Here is a 21228-nt window from a genome sequence, read left to right as displayed (position 1 = left end):
GGGGGAGCAGAGGCCGTGCGGTGGGGCAGCCCAAGGCCCTGGCCAGGCTGAGGACGCCCGGTCCCACATGTCTGGGGGGGCCGTGGGCCAGGGCTGGGGTCTGAAGGTCCAGCTCCTGGACACTGTTGCCCCCTCCCAGCCTGGCAAGGTCCAGTGAAAGGGGGAGATGGCATCTGGCCCCACACCCCACGTCACCCTAAGGACGTGGCCCCACGGGACCTAGGGTGGGCCGCCGCTGGGCCAGTGACTGGGCGAAGGGAAGAGCGAGGTGAGGGGCATCTGCCCTAGGAGAAGCCTGGACCAGCGGGGTGCCCCGGGCTGGGCAGGGGACCAGGAGTAGGTGGGCGGCGGAGGCCGGGCCCCACCCTGGGGAAGACCCCTCACCCTCCCTCCAGGGTGCCTCCGGGTCAGCGGGCAGCCTGGGCCTGCTGTGGCTCACCCTCCGCCATCCCCGCTGCCCTCCTGGAGGGCGCAGCCTCGCCAGCCCATGTGCGGGGAGATGCGGGGCGCCGGGAGCACTCGGGCGGCCCAAGCAGGGCCCTAGGCCCTGGGCCCGCGTGCTCACTGGACCAAGCGTCCGCCTGACGAGGGGGCGCTCGCGGGGAAGCCCGACACAGGCCCGCGCGCGAGCACAAGGCTTGGCACAAGCACCGAACCCTCACTGGGTGAAGCCGCCCGCGGTGCCAGCGTGGGCCCCGGGCAGGCACGGGTCTCGTCAAGGAAGCCTGGGCCCCGCGGCCGGCGGTCACCTCTCCCGCGGGGCGTCCGACTGCAGGCGCCCGACCAGCGTGTGGCTTTGCCGCCCGGCACGGGGAGAGGGCGCAGGCGGTGACATTCAAGTCTGAAAATTTATTCCAATCACGTGGGTTTTTACCGCGGGATGTTTTCAAACGTCATCTTGATTGAGGGACGCGCGACGCCGTCTCCACACCTCCAGCTGCTGCACTGGGCAGGCTGCGCGTGGGGGCAGCTGGGTCCACCGGCTCCCGTCAGGCGGTCTGGGCAGGACAGACCAGGGGGCGGGGTCCCCAGCCCGGGCAGCCAGCCGGCACCGCCCCAAGGGGGCCATTTTCCGAGAGCGCACTCGAGCGCTGGGCCCGGTTGGCCTCTGTGCCCTGGAGGCGGACTCCGTGGCTTGAGGCCCGAGACCGCCCCATGTGGCCGTGGAAACAAGCGAGGGTCTCGCCCCCCGTGGCCCCACGCGGAAGCCCGCGGCACTGAGTCCCGGAGCAGAGCTCTGCGAAGACCCTCCGGGAAGACGGGGTGTGCAGAGCCAAGGGCAGGCGCCCCGGCCGTGGCGAGGGGCCTCCCACGGGCTTCCCCAGCAGACGCGGCCGGCTCAGGCCCCTCGGCGCCCCCGCCCTGGGACGGGGAGCCCGGCTGGGGCACGGAGGCAGCAGGCGCAGAGGTCGGTGTGTCCGGGCAGCTTTGAGGGTCTGTGGATGGGGCCTGCGGGCAGGGCTGTGGCTCCGCCGGCCCAGGGCGCGACGGCCGCTACAGCTTGGACCTCAGACACCCCACGACGGGCTTGTTGGTGGCAAACTCCCGCCACCACGACGCCCTCTCCAGCACTCGGCTCTCCTGAAGGACCGCGGTCCAGAGGTTTCCGTAGAGCTGCAAGGGCCAGACGCCATGATGGCGGGGCGGGCAGGTGCAGCCGTGTTACAACACGGGGCGTCTCCACCGCGCTTTTTAGAAAAACCTCACGGGGACTCCCATGTCGTCCGCACGGCCCCCTCCGCCCTCCAGCGCCGAGCCATCAGAAAATGACGGTGCGGGAAACAGTTACGACGCACACGTCCACTTGCCCACTCGCCCTTCGGGGGCGTTCTGGTGGGAGGTGGACATTCTGTCCTCAATCTGACGCAGCCCCAGGGACCCTGCCAGCCTGCGTGAGGCCCACACTGTGAGGTGGCCCCGCACACGCCCTCCTGGCTGGGCCCGCACACCCTCCCTGCCAGGGCTAGGCAGGCCTCACCGGGGAGAGCAGCTGTGGCCTTGGAGGAGCAGTGAGGGGCCCCGGCCCCCGGGGCCAAAGGCTGAGGGGGGCAGCAGACCAGCCGCCTCCTCGGGAGCAGGGAGCGGATGACGGCTCATTTTCCTTTAAGCCCACACCTGCTAAGAGCGTTTGGCAGCTGCCCCAGCACCCTGCTGCTCTTGGCCCGGAGGACACGGGGCCTGGCCGTCCTCCAGGGGCTGGACTAGGTCAGGTTTCACGACCCAGCACCCTCTGCCTGCAGCCGTCTGTGGGCCCCGGGGGACTCTTCCCTCGCAGCACCTGGTCAGCGCGTCCCCTCACAGCCGGGAGACCCCCTCTGAGGTCAGAGGGCACAGCTCACGCTCCCAGGGGGTGGTTCTGGCCCCTCAGCGTCAGGCTCTGCCCAAGCACAGCCCAGGGGTGGCAGGGATGGCACGGGCTCGGGCCCGGCATGGCCTGGGGTAGATCCTACCCAGCGGTCATCACTGGGAGACCACAGGGTGTGACCTCACCACTCTGAAATGACCATGTTGCCATGGGGACGCTGGGACGGCATGGGTGGTGGCACTGGGGCTGCGCACACCCGGGGATCACCGGGCATAGGCACCCTCACATGGGGCGAGGCTGGGCCGCACAGCAGGGCAGCCTGGCGCCTGGCACTGGCCGAGAGGTGTCTGCTGCTCAGGCCCAGAAGAAGAAAGCGGGGGGTGGGGTGGGGGGGGACAGCAGGCACCGCGGCCGGTGCTGACCAGGGCGTCCATCACGTGGAGGGCAGGCTGGGGACTTCCCAAGTGCCACGAGTCCCTGGAGGCACCAGGAGCTGGTGCCCAGCGGCTGCCGGCGGCCCCAGGTGCACTGCAGGCCTCCCCCACAGGCGGGGTGCCCTCACCTCGCCGTCGGCCCTGGCGATGGGTGAGTTCAGGATGAAGTCGGGGGGCGCGATCACGTCCACGAGGGCCACCGCGTCATCTTTCAGCTGTCGGGAAACAAAGCCCACACACTTGGCCAGGCCCAGAAGCCCCGACAGTGACTGCTGAGTGACAGCAGCTGGCGCCGGCCCTGCAGGTGGGCCGCCGGTCGGCTCCCTGCCCCAAGGCGGCCCGGGGGCGGGGCTCTCCAGGCGCCTGGCCCCCTGCCCCAGGCGGAGGCGGCTCCTGACGGTTGCGGCTGGACCCTCCCTTAGCGAACGGCTGAGATATCGGAAAATACATCCGAAAAATGAAGGCAAGGCAGCGTTTACAAGGGCAGGAACGGAGCCTGCGAGGGCGGCCACGGTGGCCTCTCCTCATCGCCCGCAGATCGTTTCTCACATGCATGACGGAGTTTAGAAAAGGCGCCCGAGAATTTTCCTAAAACGCAGGTTTTTCCTTCAAGTAACGCGCCAGGCGGGGCTGAAGGGAAGGCGGACTGGGGCGTGGGTGTGACATGGCCGCCCCTGGGATGAGGAGAGCCGCGCTGCGCGGGGACCCCCACTCGCCCGGGAGACCCCCACTCACCTGGGCGCACAGCTCCAAGATGGTGTTCTCCACGGCTCTGCCCGCCTGCTCCCCGGAAAAGTAGCCGCCTGCAAGCACAGGCGGGTTCAGGGCTGGGTGCTAGGTCACCTGCAAAGGGCAACTCACCCCCAAACACTGTCTCTCAGGCGCCCCCTCCCGGGGACCACCCCCTAGGGAAGCGGTGCCGCTCCGGGCGCCTCACCTTGGTAGAGCAGGGCCGTGTGCTGGCTGAGGGACCAGAAGCCGTAGAGAGCGCCGAGCAGCCCCAGCAGGCCGCGCAGGGAGGGGGGCACGCTGGGGCCGTGCGTGAGCTGGTGGAACCTGCGCAGCACCGTGAGCTCCAGGAAGGCCAGCGCCAGCGGGCGGCAGCAGTAGGCCTGGGGGAGCAAGCACGGTGCTGAGGGCAGGCCTAGCACGGCGGCATCACCCTGGGCACAGGACGAAGGTCTGCGCCCTGGCCCCAGGCCCCCAGCCCAGGGTGCAGGAAGCAGCCTCTGGCCAGGCCATCTGCCGGCCCGAGCTTTGGTTGCTGTCCAATGGACTGACGTCTCACTGACCTGGGCCATGCGCTGAATTCACAGGTCTAAGCCACAGAGCGCACCTGTGAAGCCTCACAATCTAGCCGCCCTCTGAGGGGCCTCTCCGGTGGAGACCCTCCCCTGCCCACCTTCCACCCCAGGCAGGCGCAGCAGCAGGGTGGACACCAGGCTTGGGTGGCTTCCCCGGAGCAGGCGTGGAGCCTCGCAGACAGTCCCGAAGGGCTGACCCAGTTGGGGAGCGCCCCAGCTCCCCCACCCACAACCTCCAGACGACCCCGAGACCCCAGGTAAGGAGCGCCCTGCATGCTGGATCACAGAGGACCCGACGGGCGGGGCAGGGGCTCCCGGGAGCAAGCCAGGAGGCCCTCCAGCGCCAGGGCCAAGGCCTTCCATGACCAGTGCTCACGCCTACCCACCAGGTGCCGTGGTCCAGGCCAGAGGAGCTGAGAAAGCGAGTGGGGCCGCCGGGAGGCGCCACAGCCAGGTCCCACTGCTCACTACCTCGGCCGGCGGCCAGCACCGCCAGGCGCGCAGCAGGACACCCACGCTGGCCGGGCGCCAGGCCACGGGCCGGCCAGAGTGTGGCACCCGCCAGGCGTGGGGCCGGGACCAGGCCGCGGGCGGAGGGGCTGCGGGCGAGGCGGGCAGCTCACCTGGCTGTTGTTCCTGGCCTCGAAGTCACTGCCCCTGGCGCTTCTCTCCCGCTCCAGCTTCTCGTGGCTGCCGCGCAGCAGGTAGCACACCAGCCACTCGTACGCTGCCAGGGGCACTGGGGCGAGGGGGATGGTGACGGGGCCTGGCACAGGTGCTGCGAGGTGGCCCCTCGTGGCCCGCAGCCCCGGACATGCACTCCGTGAAGCCGGGCGTGGCCTCCCCGCAATCAGCGGGATGGTGACGTGCGACAGGCGCGGGCCTCCCGCGTCTCCCACACTCGCCGGCCGTAACCGAGCCCTTCTGGGTGGCCAGGCCGAGCCAAGCCCTCAGCACCGCTGCCCTGACCCCGCGCTGGCCCCCGGCCCCACACAGAGCCCACCCGGGTCACGGGAAGGCGGGCAGGGTACCTGAGGCGTCCACGCGGTCAGTGCCGCTGAGACCCGTGAACCTCCGGCCCAGGATGTCGGGGTACGCTTCCAGGAAGTCCACAGTCTTCAAGGGGCTCCGAAAGCGCGTGCCACCTAGGGGACCCGCAGGCTGAGGAGCAAGGACCCCAGGGTGTCCTGAGGGGCCACCCCCCAAGCTGGCAAGACAGTCGGCCACAGCTAGTGACCTGACACGGCTGTCCTTCCCGCCAACGCAGGCGCAGGTCACGGGCCAGACACCGGCGGGCCAAGCCCCGGGACCCTGCAGGGGCCTTGCCGGGGTCCTCATGGGGGCCTCAGGGCCTCTCGGGGGCCTCATGGGGGCCTGGGGGCTTCACAGGGTCTGGGCTCATGGGAGCCTTGTGGGGGCTGGGCTCACCGGGGCTGGGGGCCGCCAGGAGGCCGAGCAGGTAGTTGCTGGTCTGCTGCAGCAGCACATTGTTGTCCCCCTCGTACGTGCAGTTGGGGTCGTTGTCGTCCCGCAGAGTACCCAGGCGGTTCACTGCAATGGGCCGGGTGTCACCCCCGGCCCTGGTGGGGACCCCCGGTGTGCCCCAGCCCACCCGCCCCAGCCCCACCTGCTCCTCCCAGTCCGGCCCCCATCCTGCACCTCCCAGCTCTGGGCACACAGAGCGCGGCCAGCAGGCAGTGCCCGCGGTCAAGGGTACCCAGCAGAGCCCCCCAGCGCGTCAGGGAGCCTCCTTCCACAGCCGCGCGACCCCTCCTTTCACACAGACTGTCAAGAGTCTGGAGATGCCTGGTTCCTTCCTGGGGTCCCTCCTGGAGGCTGGGCAGAGCGGGGCTCCTGGCCTGTCTGGTCAAGCAGAGGCTGCGAGGGTCTAACCCAGGCTCTGTGCAGGCCCCGGCCCCGCAAGGCTGTGGCCCCTGCCACCCGACTGTCCTCCCCGCACGCTGCCCAGGCGGGGCTGCCCACTGACCCGCACAGCTGGGGGACTTTGCAAAGGGCACTTTCACTGGACTTGTGAGTCTCCTCTGCAGACTTGGCCGCACAGGCCGGGCCCGGCTCCCTCGCCTGGGGACTCTCAGCTCTGCACACCTCAGCTCCTCTCCTGTTTAAGACCCGAGTGAGGGGGCCTCCCTGGTGGCGCAAGGGGTTAGGACACAGCCTATGAGGCTGTCCGCAGCCTCCGCAGCGCGAGTCGATCCCTGGCCGGCCAGGGAGCTACCCACATGGCGCAGCAGACCTCTCCTGTCTCCCCGCTGCTCCCCTCAGCTGTGTCAGTGGATCTGCCTGCTCTGCTCCCCGCTCTGTCTCTGGTGAATCCTCTCACCCCCCACACCTCTGGCCTGTACCCCAGTTCCTCTATGCGTAAATAATTAAAACAAATCTTTAACAAATAAAATAAAATCTCAGCAAAGCTAAACAATTGGCAGCCTCACCATGTGTTACAAGCAGCCAAGGGAGAACAGACGAAAGGGGCTGACATGGCCACAGGCACCCACCGGTCAGCGCGGGGAGGGAGGGCCGGGCCCAAGGCCTCGAGCCTACTGCCCGCCGCCCACTCAAGGCCCTGACAGACCCTCGTCATCCGTGATCACCTCGGGCCACTGCCCGGGCGCCTGAACTCGGCCAGAGCCTCCAGCATGGCTGCAGGGGAACGGCCGCTGTTCAGAACGGGCGCTGGCCCTGAGGGCCGGACGGGCCCCCTGCTGCCCAGGGCCAGCGCACAGGATGCCGGCAGGGGCACTGCACAGTGACGATGGCCTTCCAGGGCCAGGGCAAGCCAAGGCGCCGCACAGGCCCCGCCCCGTGCTGAGCACACCCGGCCTGACCGGCTGCCCTCCGAGCCCTGCCTGCTGTGCCTAGGCCACCCCACTCGACACCGGCAGCCCCGCGGGCCCAGGCCACTGAGGCCGGGCTCCAACCACACGCCAGCTGCCCACACAACAGCCAACACCAAGAGAGACAACTGTCCTCTTGGGGCGGCCTGGTCAGAAGAGACGCGGTGGCCGCGGCCCCCAGCTCTGCTCGGGTGTGCTGGGCTCGCGGCTTCTCCACGCGTCGTCATTCCAAGCCAGGCCCGCCTGGAGCGGCGGGCATCAGGCACAGGGGCTGGGGGGCAGGGGCCAGCCTCAGCTCCCGACAGGCCCGACCCTCAAGCGTCACGACTGCTGGCGGGGCCGCAGAATCGCGTGGTGCCGACCACCAGGCAGCTGAGGGCGCAGAAGGGCGTGGGCACCGAGGTTGCTGGCGCCTGGTCGGGCAGGGAAAGGACAGGAAGGCGCCCCCCTCTCCAAAACCTACCGGCCAGGTAGCCGTGTCCCCCACAGGCCTCGCGGCACTCCTGGATCCCCCGCTGGGCCGTCCATGAGGCCAGGGGCTTGCCGCCCGACGCCAGCGCGTGGATCTCACGTCCGAGCTCTGCCTTGGGGGGGAGCAAGGTCGGGTGAGAAGAGGCGCCGCAGACACAGGCTCGGCTGAATCAAGGCCCATGGCCCTGCAGCCTGACTGCAGATGCCCCACAGGCGCAGAGACTCTGCGGGGACCTCACAAGGACCCACCTGGCCTGACACCCAGTCGCCCCCACCCAGGGCGCACACTCAGCTGCCCTGGTCACCCCCCCCCCGGGGCGTGCACTCAGCTGCCCCGGGTCTCGGGGCGCAGCCCGGAAGCCGATGGCAGAAGAACATCCACCCTGACTCAGTTTCCCTACAGCTCACACACGAGGAATGAGCAGGCGCTGTGCAAGGGCCAGCCGCGCCGGAAGACCAGGACGAAGGGCCAGGACACGGCAGAGATGCAGGGAGCAGCGTGGGGCTCAGGGGCGACACCTGGCCCACACCGGCTCGCAGGCACCCCACTTCAGGAGTGCAGCTGACAAGCCCCACAAGGCCTGAGCCCGGTGTGGGCCACAGTGCGGGTCCGAGCGCACTCCAGAACATTCTTGCAGACCCACCCGGTGTCACTGGCAGAGGCCCGGGGCTCATGCTGAGGGGAGACAGGCTCCCCCACTGCCCAGCAGCAGGCCCTGCCGGCCTCCCCAACACCACCCGCCTCCTGGGGTCACACGGACTACTCCAAGTGTGTGGTCGAGGTGCCACACCCCCAATCTGTCCCCACATGCATTTCTGACTCCCACTTTACCCCCAGGCTGCAGCGCCAGGGGCTGCGGAGAACCTACCCCCCCAGCAGACACCCAGAACCACAAGGGCTCCGTCCGCAGGGCCCACCTCCGACCCGCTGGATGCTGTGGGCACCGGCCCCCCCGTCAGCCCCACTCCCACCAGCTCCGCCCGAGATCTGCTGAGGGCCGGGAGGGTGGGTTGTGTCCAGCCACATGGTCCAGGAGAGCAGCTGAGCTCACAGCAGGGGTGGGGGCGCCGAGTCAGCACAGCCCGGGAGGCGGGAGTGGACCCCTCCCACGGGCACCCCCGCCCGCCCCCACGCCCTGGGACGGACGCGCTGGAGCCCCGCAGGCCCAGCCCAGCCAGAGTCCACCAGCAGGCCCCGCGTCCGCCTCACCTGCTGGGTGCTGCGGTCACCGCCCAGGAGGCCCCGCTGGAGCTCGGCCAGGTCCAGGAAGAGCGACTTGGAGAAGTGATCCAGGGCAAAGGCGGCGGCCAGGTACGGGAGGAGGCGCCATTGCTGAGGGGAGGGGCGCCCGGAGGCCGCGTGGGCAGGTGAGGCCGGACCCGCCTCCTCCCACCTGATGCTCCGCAGCCTACACTGCCCCCCCCTCACTGGGAAGGGCCCCCCAGTGCCCACTGGGCGGAGGGGTCCGCAGGAGGAGGGCCCGGCCGCCTGCGCCTGTGGAGGGTGGAGCTGGGCCCGAGCCAGACGGGAAAACCGCAGTCGGGACGCCCTCCTGGAGGGGCGTCTCTGCCCCAGTGCGGCCCTCGGCTCGGCGGGGGGCTGGGCCGGCACAGTGACATCACACACGTGGGGGGGGCTGCGGGTCCCGGGGCTCCCACACGCCCAATCCTCCCCGCGCCCCCTGCAGAGGCACCGTTGCCAGCGCCAGCGCCCACGGGGTGGAGGTCAGGCGCCTGAGGGGCCCCCAGCAGGGTGCAGGCCACGCACACGGCTCTGGCGGGAGTGGGGTGCCCGGTGGGTGAGGACACCCTGCTTTTCCTTGTCATCAACGGTCCAGACCGTTCGCGGCACAGGAAAGACGCGAGCTGGGAAGCAGCGGCCTTCTGTGCTGGCTTCCTCGGACGCCGTCACCTGCCCCTGCCAGCCCGGCCCACCCTGGGGCAGACGGTGGGGGCGGGGGGCACAGTGCTGCCCGCCGTGTGGGCCGCTGCAACCGCATGCAGGGCCCTCCCAGGGCCACTCGCCGCCTGCCTGCCAGGGGCGCCGCCGGCAGCCCTCACCCCGGGGCCCGCGCCCAAGCAGACCAGCCACAGCCCACACGGTGCGTCCCGGGAGCGCCAGCTGCGCACCCACCCAGAAGGTGAGGGCGTCCACTGCCCTGGCCCCCGCGTGCCCCGCCCGTGGTGAAGGGGGAGGGTGGAAGCGCATCTGCACGCGTCCGAGACGGCGCAGTCACCGGCGCGCCCGCACCTGCATCTGGTACTCCAGCACCGGCGTCTCCTCCCCGTCTGTGGGGCCGAACTGGCGCCGCGTGGCCGAGAAGCGCACCGCAATGGACACGGCCAGCTTCAGGTTCACCACGGACATGCCCACGATGGAGACCCGGCCGGAGGACAGGCTGCCCAGGGAGGCCCCAAAGCGCTGCCTGGAGTCCTGGGGGAACAGAGGAGGCAGCGGCCAGCTGGTGCAGGGTGCCCGGGGCCTCCCGGGGAAGGTGAGGGAGGCCCCGGGGGGATGGGCGCACCCGTGTGGCCACCAGCCGACCGGGGAGCAAGCGGGCCCCCACGGGGAGCAACGGGGGTGGCGGCCCAGGTGGGCCCGCTGCCCACCGGTTATCACATGTGGACCCTGCCTGGCAGCCCCATCCTGCCTGGACCACGGCTCTCAGGGCGTGGGGACCCTGCCGGTCGGCGCCCCCTTAGAAGGAGCCATCACGGCGGACGCCCACCTCCAGCCTGCCGTCAGGAGGCGTCCCTGGGGCAGAGGCACATGGACCCCAGCCCAAGCCCACCCCCTCGCCCTGCGGCCCCACCAGGGCCCGCTTCTTCCGCTCTGGGCCTTTCCTAATACTGTGTCCACTGCGGGGTCCGCACGGTTTCCTTCAAAGCCACAGGTCATTCTGTCACATCCCTGCATGCGGCCAGGGCCTGGGGGGCTAAAGTTACACCCCCAATGGGGACAGCACCCCCGCCCAGCGCTCAGGCTGCAGAAAGCTGAAGGCAAAATTCGTCCTGCGCCCTGCGGTCAGGTCGCTGCCCCTCGGGACATTCCAGACTTTCCGGGGGAAGTTCTTCAGTCCCCGGCCGGGCGTGGGGGCGCATCCTGCCCCCCACCACGGGACTCCCGAGGCCTCGGTCCAGGTCACCTCCCCGTCTCAGCGTCTCCATGCAGGCGTTTCTGGCGATGAGTCTGCGGGAGTGCCCCCTGCACCCCGGGCCCTAGGCCTCCATCCGCCCTCCCGCGGGGAGTGCCCAGCGCTGCGCGCTCTCCCTCCATCACGTGTGTTTTGGACTCTGGGGCATGACCAGTGACTCCAGCCCGGGCCACCTCTGAGAAAGGCCTCAGACGTGTCCACCACACAGTGAATTTTAGGCTGTGGGGAGCCCTGGACACCACAGAGAGCTATTTGCCCCCGCCCCCATTTGTGGGCAGTCAGAGAGGTGATACTTCACCTTTCAACCCTCTGGAACCAGCACTGGCAAGGCAGTGAGGCGAGTGGACACTCCTGGGCAGCGGTGAGGCTGCCTCCACGGTCACTGGGGGGCCCTGGGGGTGGGCTGACCCAGAGCCCCTTCCTCGTGGGATGCCAATCACAGAGGCTGCCCCCACTGACCCGGCAGCCTGTGGGTCTCCATCCCCTCAGAGAGGGGCTCCCCACACCCGCCGGAGACGCTGTACCTTAAAGGGGGTGACATAGGCACCCTCGGGGGTGACGTCTCCGGTGCGGTTCAGCAGGTCCTGGCGCGGAATGCGGACCTTGTGGAACATGGCGAAGCTGTGGGGACAGACCCGTGGTCAGACGGGCCCAGCGCACAGCCCCGTCTGGCACACAGAGAATGGAGCAGAGGACGCGGGAAGGAGCCAGCACCCTGAGACAAGGACAGTGGGGGAGACCCAGCGGACAGGAAACCCCACCGTGAACCAAAAAAGCTGGTCAAAGTACAAGGGGTCAGCGTGGGGTCAGCTTGGCCTTCAGGAGTCGAGCTCCCAGCGCTGGCACAGGGCTGGGGCTCCGGGGACCTGGGTGGGGGCGACGGCCCCTGCGCACGCATAGAGCGGAGCTACAAGCAGGGGGTGCTGCTTCTACAGGGCAGAACCCCGGGCTCCCAGGCGAGTCTCTGCCAGGTGACAGGTTTTAAACGGAGCCCTTAGCCCCAGAGCCCAGCGAGAGCCGCCCTGGTCAGCCTCTTGGGAGGGCCGCGTGGCCGCCAGGCAGCTGAGTGAGGGTTTCTGCGGCTGTCCCCATAGGAGGGCCTGGGCCACTGCCGTCGAAGGCCAAGGTCACACAAAGGAGCAGACGTCCCACCGATGGCAGATGCACCCAGACCGGCCCAGAGCCTGAGCCCCTCCAGGGGCACACCCCATTTCTTAAGGCACTCCCTAGATGAGACAAAACACTGTCCTTGTCCTAAACCACAGGACACAGCGAGTCCCCTCCGCTTGGCCTCTGCCCACTGTCCTGCACCCAGGCCCCGCCAGGGTCAGAGCCCTCACCTGGCCCTCCTGGAGGCCCCCAGCCTGCCCTGTGCTCCTCAGCGGACCCCCTCCTGCCTCCCTCAGCTCCCACATCCTGTCTTGATCACAGTGCTCCCTGCGGCTCTTCCCAGGCACACCCCCTCAGCTGCACCCGTTATGGGCAGACACAGGGGCCGATGGCCACGTCCCGCCTGAGAAGGTCCCATCCTGGGCTCATCCTGTGGCACCAAAAGCCTGTCAGAAGAGGTGGCGAGTCCTCCAAGGGGCCCTGACTGCTCCGGCAGCTGGCTCCTCGCAGCTGCAGGCACTCTGACCCACGGGCAGCCAGTCAAGTAGGTGCCGAGGGCTGCCACCTCCTCCAGGAAGCCCACCTGGATTCTCTACCCCCACGACAGCACTCTAAGTGACCCTGCTGAGTGATGGCCAATGTCCAGGCTCCTGGCTGAGCCGCCTGCTTCTCATCAGCAGTGCCAGGGGCTTATTCACCGTTTTATGACGGGGCCCTGGGCAGTAGAACCTCCCAGACATTTAGTAAACACTGGGGTGAATCAACAAGGTGAGCTGTCACCCTCTGGTGGGGGTGTCTCCCCAAAGCCCCACTTCCAGGGCAGCCTCTGGGGAGACACAGTGGCACCTGCCAGGGAAGGGGGCCGGGTGCAGGCGGCAGGGATCTGGGAGCCAGGCTGGCGGTGTCCGTCCAGAGCCCAGCTGTGTGGCCGAGGTCAGCGGCAGGCCAGCACCTCAGAGGCCGCCCAGCAGGGAGCCACTGGACTGGGGCCCCACGGGGCTGATGGGCATGGTGGAGGCCGTGAGCCCCCCACCAGTTTGCCACACGGGAGCCGAGGATGCGGTGCCAGGAGCCTCTGCAGAGGCAGCACGCCCCTTGCAGAGAGTGGACCCCGTCACTCTTACTCCCAGAGACGGGGAGGCCCGAGCACAGTGGCCAGCAGGAAGGGGCTCGGTGCCACGAGGGCAGCCCCCACACGTGCTCCTCTAGGCCGCGTCCCCAAAGCTGCCCAGAAAAGCCAGAGGGGCCAGAGTGATGGCCAGGCAGCCAGGGCTCCAGTGTCCCAGCTGGCCTGGGGTGCGCACGGCGGGTGCAGGAGCCCTCGGCCTGGCCCCCGCCTGCCCTGTGGCCACGGCCTCCCCTGTGCCCGCGCCCCACACAGGGCCCACCCTCCCGGACGATGCCCCAGCTGGAACAGGGCGAACAGGGCTCGCCCCGCCGGGGTCCCGGCTCTCACGGGGCAGGGCCTCCGGGCCTTGCTTTCCACCGTTTGCCCAGCCTCATCCGTGCTTTTGCCCTGGTTTCCAGAAAGCCGCCGTGAACTCAGGAATTCCTACGAAGTGACAAAATGTATCCTACAAATTGTCAAATTATTACCTTTTTTTTTTCTTAAATAACTGACTCAAAAAAACCCCACGGCGGCGCAGTGGTTGAGCTCTGGGTTGCAAAGCTGCCCGCAGCCCTGCAGCGCCAGTTCCATCCCCAGCAGCTCCCCGGCCACCGGAGGAGGGTCCCACATGGCGCGCAGACCTCTCCTGCCACGCTCGTTGCTCCCCACAGCAGTGTGAATTTCGTCGCTCTGCCTGCTCTGCTCCCCGCTCTGGCTCTGGCGAATTCTCTCACCCTCCCGCGCTTCTGACTGTACCCAGTGCTTGCATTAAATAAATAAATTAATTAAAAAAAAAAAAAACTCCACTGAATTCTAACACTGATGAGACTTCAGGATTTCAAAGCCAAGCAGCGCTCCAGACCCGGGGTGCCCCCTGCTGGCCGTCCTGGGGAGGCCGGACCTTGGCCTGCGAAGTCCTGGCTGCAGAGGCTCCCGGACCGTGTGTGGCCACTTCGTGACCCGCATTCGGCCGTGCAGCAGAGCTGTGGACGCGAGGCTGACCCCACTCTGGTACTCGCCACGTGTCCCCACGCGAGCAGGAGGGGGCCGGCCCCTGGGTCCACTGCTCGGCGCACAGTGTGCCTGCAGGTCCCCTGCTCCCGGCGCACGCGGTGAGAGACACCAGCCAGGAGCACGAGTCCTGGGGCACCCAGCGAAACTCCGTCACAGACTTTGATTGTAAGCCAGGTGGACGGCGAGGAGCGCTGCTCCAGAGGCCCCACCATGGGGCCCCGGCCTGGCCGCACACGTGCCCACACGCTCGGAGTCAGCACACGGAGTCAACACCGCACCTCCTGCGCCCGGCCTGGCCCCAGCACGGGTCCAGGCGAAGGCCAGGTTCTCGCATCCAGGGTCGGACAGCGCCTGTCTGCCGCCGCCCGCACCTGCAGCCCCAGCCACACCGCCCCCAGCCCTGTGAGACAGGGCCGCGTGGACATGGGGGCCCCGCCGGGCCTGGTGGGAACCCAGCAGTGCCAACACCAGCTGGCTCTGTGCACAGCCCGGGCCAGAGGGGGTGGATGGGCCGGCCACCTGAGCCCAGCAGGAGGCAGCCCCGCAGCCAGGTGCGCAGCTGCGAGGGGCGTGTGTGTCCCCACTGCTGGGGGCGCTCCCAGGCCGGGACTGTGTGAGTGGGTGGACAGGAGCCGGCGGAGCGGCCCACAGCCTGCGCTGCGCAGGACCCTCCATCCTGGGCCCCGACCCCGGGGAGAGCAGCACCCCCCATCAGGGCAGCGCGTACCCATTGTCCAGACCGTTCTGCCCGAGCTTCCTCCCGATGTCGCCAACCATCACGCCCGGCATGGGGAGAAGGGTCTTCGGGTCCCGGATCTGCACAAAGCACAAAGCCAGACGGCAGCGTGAGGACCGGGACATGCGTGAGTGCTGCGCCCCGGCCCTCCACGGGGCTCCAGGGACGGGTCAGCAAGGGCCCCTCGGAGCACACCCCGACACCAGAAGGGCCGGAATGCATTGAGGAAGGCGCTGCGGAGTCGGAGGAGGAGCGACGAGGGGGCGGGGCACAGACACGTGTGCAGCGGGCGCCGCAGCCTGCCCGGCCTCCGGAACTGGGGGCGGGTCCCTGCCTCGCTGCTGCTGCCTGGCTAAGACAGGAGCTGGTCGGCGTGGGCCACACTCGAGCCCGGGAGGCCCGGCTCCCCGGGTGGCGATGACTGACAGGACGCTGGGCGCCTGCCTGCCGCATGTCTGCCCGAAGGAACGCCCCACAGACTCGCCCACAGTCTGCAGGGAGGGAGGCTGAGAGGCCGGCAGCGCCCCTGGGGACACCTGTCAGTGGCTGGCGAAGTCCGCGGTGTCACAGCTTGGGACGCAGGCGTGTCGGGGTGGCCGCTGATGCCCCCCATGGCAGGGACAGCCCCCCAGAGCGGGCCCAGCCCACGCCAGCTGCACAGTGCAGAGTTGGTGCGGACGGCGGAGCGGCCTGGAGCTGGGCGCTCAGGGTTTGGTTTATTCTCTCTCGTGTTCCAGCCTCTAACCTGCTTCAACTTTACAGTCGTGATATTTAAAACAAAATAAAGGCTAAAACCCAACAGAAACCGACGTCCAGTAAGAGTTGTCCGAAGTCTTCCACGAGGGTTGTGAACATTTAGAACTTTTAAAGACTTCTTAAGACGGGATAAAAACCGGAGGAAGGTGGAGAGAGGCGAAACCATCTCCAAAAGGTGATTTTCTAACAACGAAACAAAACCATTGCGGGACAAGTGCTGGCCATCCAGTGACCACGCAGCTCTCACAGCCCGGCCTCCTGCTGGGAACAGGCCACAGCCGAGGGGGCTCCACCCGCGAGACTCTGTGTGACCCTGGCGGGCAGCCCAGCGGCCACTCCCACTAAGGCAGGCGGTGACTTGGGCCTGCACTTGGGCAAAGGCACCCCGCCCCAGGCCCCGGCGCCCGCCCGTGCGGCGCACCTAACCTACCTGCACGATGAAGGGGTGCAGCCCGTGGCACCGGCCCCCCGGCGTGTGCAGCTGCGCGAACACCACGGCATGCGTGGCTGTCTTGCCCATGTTGCCCACCCAGAACTTGGCGGCTTCGAAGTCGGGGGAGTGGAGGACGAACTCCTGCAGGGCGGGTGGGTCAGGGCGCTCCGGGCATGTGAGCCCCTCCTCCCTCCCCCCCACCCCCGTGGCTTCCATGTGCTCGTATCTCTGCCTCGAGAGCCAGGCCCACCGCGGGACTCGGGGAGGTGGGCGGGCAGGTGGGGGAGCCCAAACCCAACACCCGGCGCAGGGCGCTGGGTGAGCCAAGCAAGCTCCAGGCAACATCACCAGCCTGACCAGGAGGCACGCCCACCCGGGCCTCAGGGCAGGAGCTGGGTCTCCCGGGCCCCTCCGACCCCTCCCCCACGCGACGGTGGCCATCCCATGCCTTCCAGGCTTCCGCCCAGCCCGTCCCACCCCGACGGCCAGGGGCCCGGGCCCACCTGGGTGGCGGGGTTGTAGTGCGCCGTGGTGCGGATGGCTCTGCTGTTGCTCCCGTGGCTCAGCTCCGTGAGGGCAAAGCAGCCAAAGATCTACGCGGAGCAGAGGCTGGCGTGAGGCAGGAGTTCTCCCTGCAGCCACCGGGGCCGCCGCCAGCTTTCCTCGAAGGGCCAGCCCCCTCCCAGCCCCAAGCTGCCCCTGCCCACTGCGGGGCCGGGGCCACCCAGCACCACCCATGAAGGGGCCGCTGCGAAGAGGGGCTCCGAGGCCGGGAAGGCAGGCTGCCGCGGAGAGGCTGAGCTGAGGGCCGGGCCCCACAGACAGGGGAGAGCCGGCGTCACTGCCCCAGGGCCCGGTGACCCGCCATCACGCCAACCTCTGAGGGGCTCACGGCTGCCATGCACCTGACTCACCTCCATGCTGAAGACCTTAGGGATGTACTTGAGGTGCCTTTCGGAGCCAGAGCTGTAAACTGCCGAGGCAAACGTCTGCAGACAGAACTCGGCCTGTGAGCGGCAGGGGCGCCCCTCTGGACCCTCCGGCCCCGCGTGCCTCCCGCCCCTCACGTCTCAGGATGAGGGCCGGCCAGCAGCGTCTCTCCCCGAGAGCGGCCCTGGCCGGAGCCCTAGGTGGCGGGCCCAGCTCCTTGTCCCAAGCAGTTCATGATGCCCAGAGGTCAAGGGTCTGAGGACAGCAGGAGACAGTGGGGGATGGGGGGGGCGTGAAGGGCCGAGAGTCCTTCCACCCAACAATACCCGGAGGCGCTGGGGGCACCGGCAGCACCGCCTCCATAGCGACACGCAGCCCAGGACCTAGGTTCTGCCTCCCACCCGCCGCCCCTTCTCTCGCTTAACGGTTTTCTTCTCTTTCAGAACAAAGCAAAGAAAGTCCCAAAGCCCCTGTTCTTGCAGGACCTGACCCCCCACGCCGAATGCTGACCCTCCCTCCACACACAGGGCTGCCCGCGCTCCAGCCTGGGCTGGTTTTGTGTGTTGTTTTTTAGATACCTCTAAACACCCCCCGAATGCATGAACCCCCGCGGGGCCTGACCGGCCGGCCCACACTGGCCAGACAAGGCCGCCCCCTTGGCATGCTGTGCGCCTGGACGTAAGGGCCGCACCACCGCCACTCACCAGCATGTTCAGGAAGAACTTGGTCCCCAGGGACCAGTCGTACATGCCCAGGCACCCGATGAGCGCCAGCGCCTTCAGAGGGCAGCTGACCATGTCCTCCAGGCGCAGGAAGTCCAGCTCCAGGAGCCGCCGGCAGCGCAGAAAGGTCAGCTCCCGGTACTTCTCCAGCGGGAGGTCGCCGCCCGGGGGGTGGGCGAAGAGGGGGTCGTTCTCCAGAGCTGTGAAGACGGTTTGCTGCAGGTGGGGAGCCGGGGCGGCTGTGAGGAGGCCTGGGGGGTCTCCCCACACTCTCCTGCTGTTTCCCAAGCCACAGCCTGCTGCGCACAATGTGGCCCAGAAAAGTGGGGACAGCTGGGCCAAGGCTCAGCCAAACAGTCTATGTCTGTTGTTCCTGCGTTCCTCAAACACCCCCTGGGGCTCCCCATGGGGTGCACAGATGGGCCTGTGCCCTGTCAGGGTCAGGACAGGGCCCAGGGCTCATGGAGCAAGAAAGGCCCGTCCTTGCTGATGAAGTGAGATGCGCCAGACCCCACCTGGACAGCGGGCCCACAGCTGCCCACCAGACCCCGCCCAGGCAGGGTGCCCACAGCTGCCTGCCAGACCCACCTGGACAGTGGGCCCACAGCTGCCCGCCAGACCCCACCTGGACAGCAGGCCCACATCTCCCGCCAGACCCCGCCTGGACGGCGGGCCCACATCTCCCGCCAGACCCCGCCTGGACGGCGGGCACACCCACACGCTCTCACCTTAAAGCGCAACAGGTCCTCCCCTTCCAAGAACAGCGCCAGCTCCTTCCAGCTGAAGGAGGCGCGGGCCCGGTAGGTCTGCAGGGGCCCCCGGGGGAAATCTGGCAGCAGCGTGTCCGGGCCGCCTTCCGACATGGGCGCCATGGCTTCCATCACCAGCACAGAGCACAGGGCCCGAGGGAGCGTCCAGTCTGTGTGCTCACACCGCCCACCGTCTCATCAACCTTGTAAGTAAGAAGCTCCAGCTTGTAAGTAAGAGCTCCAGCTCTGAGGGAACTGCCCGCAACTGCCCGCAAGAGTCGACACCGGCCCGGGAGAGCCCAGGGGCAGCCCCGCTCCCTCCCGCATGGAGGTCAGCACACCCGGGAGGGCCAGCACCTGCAGCCCGGGGGAACCCAGAAGAGCCCAGAGGCCATGGCCCTCTCAAGAGCTCCCTCTTCCAGTTGCTCTGGCCACTCCCCAGCCTCAACCACACCCCTGGCCCAGGAAGTTCTCTCGGGCTCCAGCCAACAGCACCCCGTGTACCCTGACAGCCCTCCTGGACGGGGACATCTACCCCAGAGCCTCTGAGCAGGCTTCTGTGCTGCCCCTATCTGACAAGTGGGCAAACAGACATCTGGTGCCCACCAACAGCACCCCCACGGCCCAGCTCTGTCAACCAAAGCACTCACTGCCTTGGGTTTGCAGAAGGTGGCACCTCGCTGACAGGGCAGGCTCCAACTGTCCACCTCCGCCCCCAGACACGAGCTGGAGGACACAGGAGAGCGAGCCTGGGCACAGAGCACCCCCCTCCTTAAGACCCAAGGGAACTTTAAGATCCTCCCTGTGGGATCTTACAACAGTCTAGGACGGCTGAGTGTGGTCAGTCCCCACAGCCGATAAGCAGTGGGGGCACCATCTCTGCCCTGGTTTTTCGATGTGAGGGGGCACAGGAACGGGGGCGTTGGGAGCGCCCGGGACAGACCCCGTGGCAGCTAGCCCTCCCAGCAGCTGGGCGGGCACTTACCCCCTCTCGTGGCAGAGCTGAAGCTCAGCAGAACCTGGTCTGTCTGGAGCTCAGAGCTGAGACCAGGGGAGTAGGAATCTGGCCGCAAGGGGATGTGCATAGAAGGGGAGGGGCCAGTTCCCGGCCCACCTAAGGAAGGGGGTGGAAGAGGACTAGGCCAGCACCCCACTGGGACGGGCCCTGGGGCAGAGATGTGGGAAGAAGGTGCTGGCTCCTCGGCCTTGGGCTTGCCCCAGGGACTCGGGGGGACATGGACTTGAAAGTGACAGAGACGTGGGGGAGGGGCCGTGGGAGGCTGACCATGGTGGCCTTTGTCTCCACTTGGGTTTTGATTTTACTCTTTCATCCCAGATCTGCCTATGGAGGGCAGAACCCATTTAGACCAGGCAGGTTTGAGGGTCCCGGGGTGGCCCTCTTCCTGCCCACTAACCCAGCAGAGTCGACCCCCAGTCAGACAAGCTAAGCGCAGTGTCAAGGTGCCCTGGCCACCCCAGAAATACCAGGACACTCGTTTTTTGCAGGTGAGAAAACAGGAGGCAGGCAGCCGCGAAGCAAGCTGCCCAGGGTCAGTCGAGGTGCTCAAACACGACCGAGCCCCACGCTGCGCCCTAAGCCCCTTGGCCGTGTCGCCCGAGCGCCAGGGCAGGTCACCTGAGCCAGGGCAGGTCCCCCGAGCGCCAGGGCAGGTCGCCCGAGCGCCAGGGCAGGTCGCCTGAGCCAGGGCAGGTCCCCGGAGCCAGGGCAGGTCGCCGGAGCCAGGGCAGGTCCCCCGAGCCGGGGCAGGTCCCCCAAGCCGGGGCAGGTCCCCTGAGCCGGGGCAGGCCCCCCGAGCCGGGGCAGGCCCCCCGAGCCGGGGCAGGTCCCCCGAGCCGGAGCAGGTCCCCCGAGCCGGGGCAGGTCCCCCGAGCCGGGGCAGGTCCCCCGAGCCGGAGCAGGTCCCCCGAGCCGGGGCAGGCCGCGCGCAGGGGCTGCGACCAGCGAGGGCCGGCGCGGCGCGAGCGCCCGGGGGCAGCGTCCGCCTCTCGTCCCGGCGAGGGCACCGGGCGCGGCGGGCCGGGAGCGGCTGCGGCTGCGGACACGCGCCCGAGGCCGCGGGGGACAGTCTCCGCCCCCCCCACCCCCCGGCAGCCCGCACTCCCGGGGCGCCCCCCCGCCCCCCCGCGGGCCCCGGGCCGGCGCCGCGACCGCAGGCCCGGGCCCAGCGCCGGCACGAGCCGCCCGCCGCCCCCACCGCCCGGGCGCGGGGCCCACCTCGGCGCCGGGGGCCGGGGCCGCCGCCGATCTCCGCGCCGCTCGCGGGCCGCGGGGCCGGAGGGGGAGCCGGGGAGCCGGGGGCGGGGCGGGGCGGGGCGGGCGCGGCCCCGCCCCTCTGCGTGGCGTCATCTGTCCGCGCCGCCCGCGCGTCGCCCGGGAAACGCCTGACGCCGGCGCGAGCGCGGAGCCCCGGGCTGCGGCCTCTGCGCCCGGCTCCGCGGCGGTCCGAGCCGGTGTTCCCCGCGCGGCCCGCGCCGCCCTCCGGGCCCCGCCGCTCGCGAGTCTCGTGGCAGCGCCCTGGGCCCGCTCCGGGGCTGCTGAGTCAACCCCGGCCGGGCTCCGGCATCTCCCATGAACGCGCTCCCCGAGCGCGGGCCGCTGCCAGCCGGCTCGACTCAGGCGCCCGAGCGCCCGTGGGACCTCGGATGCCGGAGCAGAGGCACTTTGGTCTGATCTGTCAATGCAGAAAAGACTTGGGGGTGCGCATTCCAGGCGGGGGCCGCGGGGCGCCCAGAGGAAAGGCCTGGGAGGGCGGGAGGGCAGCCACGCGGCTTCCAGGCTTGACAGGAATGCAGCTGGGAGGGGAAGCAGCGGTGGGCAGGGGCAGACGCCGTGACCACGGCCAACTGCTAAAAACGCTCTCTGAGCCAGGAGCACACAAGAAACTCCCTGTCTAACTTTCTGGAAGTTTATTTCACAAGCACCCCGGGGCCTGACCCTTACTGGCAAATGCCCCGGCCTCAGCAAGCAGAGGCAAATCTTGAGCTGAACCCCGGGGCATGTGAGCAAGCAGAAGCAAATGACCCAGAGCTGAGCCCCAGGGCACGGGAGCAAATGCAGAGAAGGGGTATGGGACCCAACAGCAGAAATTTGGAGCCCCAGTGCCCTGAAGACGGGCAGTTCTCCATGT

At 68.8% G+C, this 21228-nt stretch overlaps 1 protein-coding gene across 3 annotated transcripts; it reads right to left on the bottom strand.

Moving 5' to 3' along the window:
• Positions 1-816: 816 nt before the first annotated feature.
• Positions 817-20351, bottom strand: ACOX3 (acyl-CoA oxidase 3, pristanoyl). Of its 3 annotated transcripts, none has more exons than XM_037529818.2 (18): positions 20316-20351; positions 18059-18282; positions 17313-17546; positions 16593-16667; positions 16182-16271; positions 15676-15819; positions 14481-14569; positions 11046-11142; positions 9618-9800; positions 8577-8699; positions 7359-7479; positions 5472-5594; positions 5075-5188; positions 4667-4782; positions 3677-3851; positions 3475-3542; positions 2868-2954; positions 817-1614 (listed from the first exon to the last, which is right to left on the bottom strand). In XM_037529818.2, the coding sequence occupies exons 2-18, from the start codon at positions 18209-18211 to the stop codon at positions 1495-1497; spliced, it is 2112 nt and encodes a 703-aa protein (XP_037385715.1). In that variant the 5' UTR covers positions 18212-18282; positions 20316-20351; the 3' UTR covers positions 817-1494. The 3 variants fall into 3 exon arrangements, with proteins under 3 accessions (XP_037385715.1, XP_037385717.1, XP_037385716.1); XM_037529820.1 differs by lacking the exon at positions 20316-20351 and adding an exon at positions 19065-19078; XM_037529819.2 differs by lacking the exon at positions 20316-20351 and adding an exon at positions 18730-19054.
• Positions 20352-21228: the final 877 nt, after the last annotated feature.

Source organism: Talpa occidentalis, unplaced genomic scaffold (genome assembly GCF_014898055.3).
Source record: "Talpa occidentalis isolate TD23 unplaced genomic scaffold, MPIMG_talOcc4v2.1 talOcc4.6, whole genome shotgun sequence".
Taxonomy (NCBI): Eukaryota; Metazoa; Chordata; class Mammalia; order Eulipotyphla; family Talpidae; genus Talpa; species Talpa occidentalis.
This window is presented reverse-complemented; position numbering and strand designations above follow the sequence as displayed.